The sequence below is a fragment of the Capsicum annuum genome, chromosome 2 (genome assembly GCF_002878395.1).
Source record: "Capsicum annuum cultivar UCD-10X-F1 chromosome 2, UCD10Xv1.1, whole genome shotgun sequence".
Classification (NCBI taxonomy): domain Eukaryota; kingdom Viridiplantae; phylum Streptophyta; class Magnoliopsida; order Solanales; family Solanaceae; genus Capsicum; species Capsicum annuum.
Genome location: NC_061112.1, coordinates 138,584,188 through 138,593,326, shown reverse-complemented (window position 1 = coordinate 138,593,326; position 9,139 = coordinate 138,584,188). Strand labels below are relative to the sequence as shown.

General features: G+C 34.9%; 1 protein-coding gene across 10 annotated transcripts; it reads left to right on the top strand.

Annotated features, from left to right (window-relative positions):
- The first annotated feature begins 1,397 nt into the window (after window positions 1-1,397).
- On the top strand, window positions 1,398-8,248 carry LOC107859869 (pentatricopeptide repeat-containing protein At1g79540). Of its 10 annotated transcripts, none has more exons than XM_047407188.1 (6): window positions 1,398-3,105; window positions 3,211-4,333; window positions 5,953-6,166; window positions 6,248-6,549; window positions 7,026-7,118; window positions 7,794-8,248. In XM_047407188.1, the coding sequence occupies exons 1-2, from the start codon at window positions 1,614-1,616 to the stop codon at window positions 3,978-3,980; spliced, it is 2,262 nt and encodes a 753-aa protein (XP_047263144.1). In that variant the 5' UTR covers window positions 1,398-1,613; the 3' UTR covers window positions 3,981-4,333; window positions 5,953-6,166; window positions 6,248-6,549; window positions 7,026-7,118; window positions 7,794-8,248. The 10 variants fall into 10 exon arrangements, with proteins under 10 accessions (XP_047263144.1, XP_016560501.2, XP_047263145.1 ...); XM_016705015.2 differs by having other exon boundaries at window positions 5,934-6,166; XM_047407189.1 differs by having other exon boundaries at window positions 5,934-6,186; window positions 6,298-6,549.
- The last annotated feature ends 891 nt before the right edge of the window (window positions 8,249-9,139 follow it).

Sequence of the window (9,139 nt, the reverse complement as noted above, 5' to 3'; positions counted from 1 at the left end):
AAAAGCTTCCAACTTTATAAGGATAAAGGCTCTTTACTTTAATTTATTAATTAAGTTTATATCTGATTATATTTTATTTTAAGGTTAAATATATTCTCATTGTTAACAAAATATTTGAGAATATCCCTGATTTGGATGAAATTCCAATTCAATTTATATGTTCAACTTCAGTTAAAATTATTGGATTTTCTCCTAAAACCTAAAACGATCTGAGTTGAATCGCCTGTTTTAGCACTTCCCATTTTCACAAAGAATTTTTGAATTTGCATTCTTTTAAAAGACTTTTAATTAAAATCAAAAGAAAGAAAGGTTAGGATTTAAGGAAACATAACTACTGAGAGTGAATCCATAGAGTTTTATCCATGGCAAATTCTGAAAAAATTTTAAGCTAATTATTGAAGTAAAACCCAAGTTTAAATTCAGCTAAAGAAACCCAACAACGTGCTGAGAATTCAGCTACAATCCATCAAGGAATTGTCGAGTATAATCTGAAAAGTGGGAAACTTTACTAAGAGAGTTTAAAGGTGAAGAATGGACAAAAAAAAAACATGGGTCTAATTAGAAGGTGAACGAAGAGTTTAAAAATTGAAGGAAAAAAAAAAGAAGAATGGAATCTTTCTTCACCCATTAATTGAGACCATCATTGGTAAAACTTCAATGACTACCAATGAGGAGATCTGAGATTGCCACCGTGGATTGATCCAAACGGCAATACAATGTTAATCGAATCATTTTATCGTCGATTTAGAGATCGTTTGTGATTGAAGATACTGATGTCTTTCATCTAAGCTTGATGGCGGAACCGAATCCACCATTGACAGCCATTGAAGCTCCATTAAAGCTTCGATGTTTAGATTTTAATTTTTTAAAATTTTGAAATTTCGCAAACGAACTTCCCCGAGAGAGTTATTTCAAAAGATTGGGAACATCTTGGAGTTCTCATACATCAAAGCTGAGACAATTTGGTAGAGAATTGATGATTTTTGAGTCAAATTTTAATGTCCAGTTGAAGGAAGAAGACCGTTGGAATATGATTTGGGTTTTTGGTTCATGGATCGGATCAAGTTTTAGGAGAAAATCAGACAATTTTGACTGAAATTGGACAATAGAAATTGAATTGAAAATTTGTTCCAAACAAGGAGTATTCAATTCTTGAATACCTTATTAAATAAAAATATATTTAATCCTAAAATATAATCAAGAATAAATTTAGCTAATAAATTAAAATACCCTTTAGAAAAATTGGCTGGGTAACTTGTTATGTGAAATATCAATAATCAATGACTTTTTAAGTAAACTATAGTAAATTGAGAGTGAATCTCTATAATGTAACAAAGTTTACCTTTGCATTTCCAAAACCAAATTAGAGAGCGGGTTAAAATTCAATTTTATAAAAGTGAGGGGCACGTTTGCTATTTTGACTCAATAGCCTTTAGAATCCTAATTACCAAATGCCGCGCCAGGTTACTGCCGTCGTCGTCCTCGTAAAACTTGAGAACAAACAGTGAACCAATCTTCTCCTTCCCCATAACCCAATGCTGATTCCTCCTCCACTCACTCACTGAAAATACTCACACCGAAAAATCAGCTCATTACATTCTCTTTTCCACGCCATGAAACTCCTCCATTCTCCAATCTTCCGTTCATTTTCTTCAAAAACATACATTCCCTCCTCTCGGGGAATGGGGATATCCAATGAAGTCCTCAACATCATCGAAAAAGAAGATCCAATTGAACCAGCACTCGACGATCTAGTTGATTTCATGTGTCCTAATGTTGTATCTTTTATTCTTGAACAAAAACGAGAGAATCGTGAGCTGAGTTTTCGATTTTTCATCTGGGCTGCTAAACGGAATCGATTTATCAGCTGGGTTTCAGAGAATATGATCGAGGATATGCTTTTAAGAGATGGTGGTTTCGATTTGTACTGGAGTGTTCTGGATAAACTCAAGTTGTCGGGTATAGATATTACTTCTCGCGCTTTTGGAACTTTGATTTGGGGTTATTGGAAGGTAAATAAGGCGGAAAAGGCGGTTGAGGCTTTTGGGAGAATGAATGATTTTGATTGTAAGCCTAATTTATTTACTTACAATATGATTCTTCATATTACGGTTCAAAAAGATGCGATTTTGTTAGCCTTAGCTGTGTATAATGTGATGTTGAAGTTAAATTCGAATCCTAATTGTTCCACTTTTAGCATTTTGATTGATGGGTTGTGTAAGAGTGGGAAGACTCAGGATGCTCTCAAACTGTTTGATGAAATGAGTGAAAGGGGTGTATTGCCTAATAAGATTACGTATACAGTTATTTTATCAGGGTTATGTCAGGCTAAGAGGACTGACGATGCACATAGGCTGCTTAATGTGATGAAGAGTAGGGGATGTAAGCCGGATTTTGTTGCTTACAATGCCTTGCTTAATGGATTTTGTAAACTAGGTAGGGTTGATGAAGCATATACACTTCTGAGGTCTTTTGAAAGTGAAGGTTATGTAGCAGATATAAAGGGATTTACATGTCTGGTTGATGGTTTTGTTAGAACTAAGAGAATTGATGAAGCTCAATCTGTCTTTAAAAAATTGTTGGAGACTGATGTCGTTCCCGATGTTGTATTGTACACAACTATGATTCGGGGTTTATCTGGAGCAGGTAGAGTGAAAGAGGCGTTGAATTTGTTAAGAGATATGACAGGGAGAGGTGTGCAACCGGACACTCAGTGTTATAATACTCTAATCAAAGGATTTTGTGATATGGACCTATTAGACCAAGCTCAGTCACTTCAACTAGAAATATCAGAAAATGAATGCTTTCCAGATACCTGTACGTACTCCATTCTTATTTGTGGTATGTGCAGAAACGGCCTCGTAGAGGAGGCTAGGAATATTTTCAATGAGATGGAGAATCTAGGATGCTTTCCTTCCGTTGTAACTTTCAATACTCTCATTGATGGACTTTGTAAGGCTGGTGAGCTTGAGGAGGCTCACCTAATGTTTTACAAAATGGAGATAGGTAAAAATCCTTCACTGTTTCTTCGTCTCTCTCAAGGTGCTGATCGAGTCCTTGACAATGTAAGCCTTCAAAAAATGGTTGAGAAATTATGTGAATCAGGTAAGATTCTTAAAGCTTACAAGCTTCTTATGCAGTTGGCTGATTGTGGAGTTGTACCAAATTTAGTTACATATAATATTTTGATCAATGGATTATGCAAATCAGGAAAAATTAATGGTGCTTTTAAGCTTTTTCAAGAGCTTCAAGTCAAGGGGCATTTACCTGATTCGATTACTTACGGGACACTTATTGACGGTCTACAACGGGTTGACAGGGAAGAGGAAGCTTTTAAACTCCTTGATCAAATGAGCAAGAATGGCTGCATGCCGAGTGCAGAGGTTTACAAGTCCCTTATGACTTGGTCTTGTAGGAGGGGACAGATATCTATTGCGTTTAGCCTTTGGTTGAAGTATTTGAGAAACCAAGCTGTTCGAGATGACGAAGTAATAGGGTTAATTGAGAAACACTTAGAGAAAGGTGAACTGGAAAAAGTTGTTAGAGGATTACTTGAGATGGACCTAAAACTGGAAGACTTTGATTCATCACCTTACAACATTTGGTTGATTGGGATGTGTCAGGAACGCAAGCCACGCGACGCTTTGAAGATTTTTTCCTTACTTGAGGAGTTTAATGTCATGATTTCAGCACCAAGTTGTGTCATGTTGATTCATAGTCTTTGTGAGGAAGGAAACTTGGATCAGGCAGTCGAGGTTTTCCTATATACCTTGGAGAGAGGTGTCCGCTTGATGCCACGAATTTGCAACAGATTGCTTCAGTCCCTTCTCCGTTCTCAAGATAAAGCACAGCATGCTGTTGGTCTTTTGGAAAGAATGAGGTCTGTGGGCTACAACTTAAATGACTATCTTCATAGCGGTACAAGATCTCTTTTTCGGCGATGGAACAGGAGGGAAACAGAGCATCTATCACCTGGATAAGGTTTCTTCTCAGTTTCACGGTGCACTGATCTTGTTCAGCATTTCTCTGGTATTTCCATAAGCTAAAGTAGTTCTATCTATAGAAAATCCAAATGATCATGATCAAAGAGCAACGAAAGAGTACACATCTGAGGGGATCTTACTGGTAGATCTTTCGTACACTAATCAGTTGAAGCACTAAAATTGATACATGCAAGTGATAAATGCGTTGATTGTGGTGCTCCTGGACCAGAATGGGCTTCTTTATCTTGAAACTCTTGTATGCATTGAATGTCACAAATAACAAAGCTGAGACGGAGGAACTGAAGTGAGAGCATCCAAATGAGTTTTTCTTGGTTTAGCGAATGCGCCAGGTAAACTTTTGATTGCTGTTAACTGTTTCATTTATCGTGATAGAACTATCTGAAGCCTCTATATTGAGTAAAGCTGATCTATTTGTAAGAAACATGTTTTCTTCCATCAAGTAACAACTGACAAAAAATTCTACTTTTTTTAATCTGAACTCAATATGTAAGTGTCCTAAGTGTGTGGGGATCTACCATCTTCGAATCGCTGAACTCTATTTATGTTTTTATGGTAAAAGCTCTCATTTCTATATATTAGAAACGGCTTGTTTCAACATGGCTGTTTTTAGCCAGTTATAACTCAGCTAAGGGCAATACCGACTTTATTTGTAAATCAAGTTCAAATTTATAAAGAACAAAACAAGAACTTGCCCGATGTTCATGTGATTTATAGCCCACTCAACTGTCGGATCAGGACTTCCCTTATTCCTTTGTATATTTTTATCATTCTAACATGTGATTGAAACATCTACTTGGTATAAGAGGCTAGAAGCATACTGCTCTTAGACGATATGTCTGCTTCTTGCTAAGGGCGAATTTCTATTTTCCTACCTTGTTCTATTCTAAAATTGCGCTGGCTTTTCCACGGTTATACGATTATTGTCAAATTGGCTGAGCAGCAGCCTGCTTGTGATATAACTATGTGCAATAAGCAGTGATTTAGAGATATTTCTCAAAGTTCTCATGTAGTTTCATCAGGGTTTGCTGTGCTACATCATCTTCCTCTGCTGCATCGTATTTCTGTCTCTCTATGTGGCTTTTTAAATCTAATTCAGCGGTTTTATCTTTCCAAGGGTTGTAACTTTGGCACCCCTGTGATCAACCTTTTTTCTTCGAGTTCTCTCTTGCAGTCGGTTTATCTGAAGAAATACGCTTCCTATGTTCTGTGTTTAATATCTGTGATTTCTCTTCAGTGATTGCTCTGCCTTTGTGTTTCATAGTTTGATTTGAGCTCTCTTCATCTCTTTGATGTTGCCACTTCCTTGGATTTGGACATTTTGTTATTGAATATATCCGAATAGAATTTTCTGATTATGTCATCCTTATCTCCAGAGTACTTCAACTTTTTTTGTTTATAATCCCATAGTTTTATATGTGCTTGTTGTCTAATCAGGAATTTTTTCAGTCTAATGTCATAGCTAGAAGATATATTATTATTCTGGTAGAGTTGTGTGGTAGCATCATTGTAATCACACATGTTTTGGAAGCCATTGTTTTTTCTTGTATTATTAATTATGTTGGAAATAAGGTTGCTATTAGTAGATAAACATGAGGCAATTTAGGGTGTACTCAGACCTTACCCGAGCCTTGGAGCTAGAGAGAGACTGTTTCCAGTTGATCCTCGGCTCAAAGAAAAACATGATGCAATTTAGTTTCTCAATCATTAGTGCTAACTTGATTTTAGATTGTATGTTTTTCGTTGTATGTATGATAAATTTATTTTGTTATCCTTTAAATTTTCGGCTGTTGGATCCATTTATTTGTGCATCTATTATTATACTCCACTTATGTAGCATACATGAAATCTTACTTCAGTGATATGTTGCTAATTTCATTGTATGCTTATGGCATCGTTCAATAATGTTTATATGTTTTGAGAGGTTTTCAGGTATGCAATTCTGTTACAGGTCTGACTTATTCACAAAAAGGGAAATAGATACAAGATTACGGAAAGGGAAATGGATATTGTTCAATGAGTTTTCAAATGGTTATGTCACACAACCAGACAGCAGCGGAATGTTGTATTACTATCGAAAACAAGAGAGTAACGGAGCAAATGGACTGGATAGAAAAAATAACAGGAGTTATTAGTTGGTTGCTAAGTTTCAAACACCTGAACGGGTAAACGACAAAATAAGTATGTAAGTTTTCCTTTCATTCTTTTTGTTTTTATCTGATAATATGATTTTTTTTTTCTTCCAGCATTTCTCTGGTAGTCCCACTAGCTAAAGTAGTTCTATGGAAAATCCTAGTGATTATGATCAAAGAGCAATGGAGGAGTACATTGGGAGGTACTGGTAGACCTATCATACGCTCATCAGTTGAAGCATTAAAAATGATACCTGCAAATGATAAATGTGTTGATTGTGGTGCTCCTGGACCAGAATTGGCTTCTTTAAATCTTGGAATCCTTATATGCATTGAATGCCACAATTAACAAAGATGAGGAGGAACTGAAAAGAGAGCATCTGCATGAGTTTTTCTTGGTTTAGCGAATATGCCAGGTAAATTTTTGATTGCTATTAACTTCTTCATTTATCGTGATAGAACTATCTGAAGCCTCTATATTGAGTAAAGCTGAACGATTTGTAAGAAACATGTTTTCTCCCATCAAGTATCCACAGATTAAAAATGCTACTCTTTTTTTAAATCTGAATCTCTATATGTAAGTGTCCTAAATGTTTGGGAATTTACCATCTTCGAAACCCAGAACTTTCTTTATCTTTTTACAGTAGAAGCTCTCTTTTTTATATATAGAAATGGCTTGTTTTGGTGTGGCTGATTTTAGTCAATTATAAAATAGCTAAGGGCAATATCGACTTTATTTGTAAATAAAATCCAAATTTGTAAAGAACAAAACAAGAACTTGCCCAACGTTCATGTGATTTATAGCTCACTCAACTGTCGATCAGGACCCGTTATTCCTTAAGTGTAATTTTATCACTTTAACATGTGATTGAAGTGTACAACTTTTTTGTAGGAACTGAAGTATTGAATTTCAAGCTCTCTCTCCAAAAAATCTTTATTGTGCATTTGATGCAAGTATCTTCCAACTGTAATGGATTCTTCCAAGGTAGGTAGAATTAACCTTTATTAGTTTCATTATAAATGTATTCGTAATTTACCTGCTCTGATTTCATCTAGGCCACAGATTCATGCTTTTGTTGATAGATTTTCGCAATATACCTTCGTGGTGTTGTCATTAGCTTTTTGAATAACATGTGCTAAGAATTAATGGAAAGTTATCTAAGAGAATGACAGTGAAATTGAACATACTCGGAGCATCTACTTAAATAAATATTTATTTAGTTAAATTGACTTATAAGGTTTATGTTGGATTCATTGGAGAAGCGAAAAAGAAAATGACATGAAATGATGAAATAGAGGAAAATAATTTTTAGAATCAGATACAGTTGAGAACTTTGCACAGCTTGGAAAATGCACTGGTTTAATGACAGTCACTCCTGGCTTTTTGTGGCTTGTTGCGATCTTTCTCTCTGCTTCTTGAATTTGCGCATTTCTTTTATCATTATGGGAAAAGATAATCCAAGAGACCAGCATTTGGTACATTGACGTTGCTTAAAGTGCTTAGAATTTAGATTTGTCATATCATGTCTGCTTTGGAATGTTTTTAATCAGTTGATGGTTAGAAAGAATGCGTGAAGTGCTTTGCATTATTTAAAAAATAGGAGCCTTGAACTACTTTACAAGTGAATTTATTACCTGTTATTAATATCTTCATGTATAGGTATGATGCTGGGATTGGATTTCATATCATGGGAAACTCATACAAGTTATACAAACAAAGAAGCGCAGCGAGACTGGGTAGGGATTTGAATCCATCTCTTCGAAGAGCTGAACAGCATGAAGTCCGCCATTTTAGAGATGAACCTGTAGAAGTGATAGCAATGGGTAAGAAGAGCTGCTGTCCCGATCGTATCCCCACACTGAATGTAATTAAGAAAATAAGGCGTCTGTTTATCGTTGCCTGACATTGAGACTACACTTCATGTTCTGGTTTCTTGATTATGTTCTCAAGGGATTTTGGAATGAATCCGCTTTTACTCTTAATACTTGGCTTATTTTTTTGGTGCATCGACTTTTTTGGACTCTGTTGGCTGTTGTATACTTTACGATAATATAGCTATTTTTGAAGGAAGGCTTAAATGTATTAGTAGCTTTTACCTTCTGAATTTTTTTAGACACTATATAATGGTCATGTAATGTTGATATGCAGAACTTATATATGAAAATATGGTAATGGATACAACTAAAGGGGATACATTTTGGAAAATCTGAAGATTGAAATGCATGTAATATCATTTGTCAGCCATACAAGATCCATAACCGAATCTTTTGTTCCAAAACATTGTAAATAAGAATCCAACAACTAGCATGCAATGTGATATATTTTTTGACTAGATGCTACCCTACAAACATATAGCCGTCTACAACTCCATAACGAAACATGGTTAAATATTGGAATTCTCAAATAAAAGGATGAGTATTCTTTGTCAAAAGTCTCTCAAAGAGTATTTTTTTAATTTCTTAGAATTCATATATACATTGAACAAGAGAGAGAATCAGAAAAAGATATGACCACTTCAGATGTATGGTTGACTATTACGGAATTCTCTGGGATAAGGTGATTAAAAAAAAAAAAAAAAAGAGAAGATCAGCAATTATAAGGACACTCCCATATTATAATAACCAACCCACTATACAGAAAATAAAAAATAAAATATACACAGCATGGGGATCTATTGAAAGATGGATCAGACTTAAGCCAAGCATTATCGTGACACATTATTGAGATTTTTTGTTATGCACTGTGCACACGTTTCTGAATTGCAAGCCTGGCAAGCATGTCCTCTGAATCTATATATTCTTCTCGTCTCAATTTATGACAGTTAAAATTTTAAAAGTTAATTTAATTATTTTTTTTATCAAAATATTTTTTATATGGCTTTTAAATATCTTAAGTTGTTAAGATTGTAACTTATAGTACTTTTTACATGTTTTTCAAATATATAAATTTTATATCAAATACTTAAAGCATCTATATCTGTATGTACGTTAAAGTTTGAAGTTTAA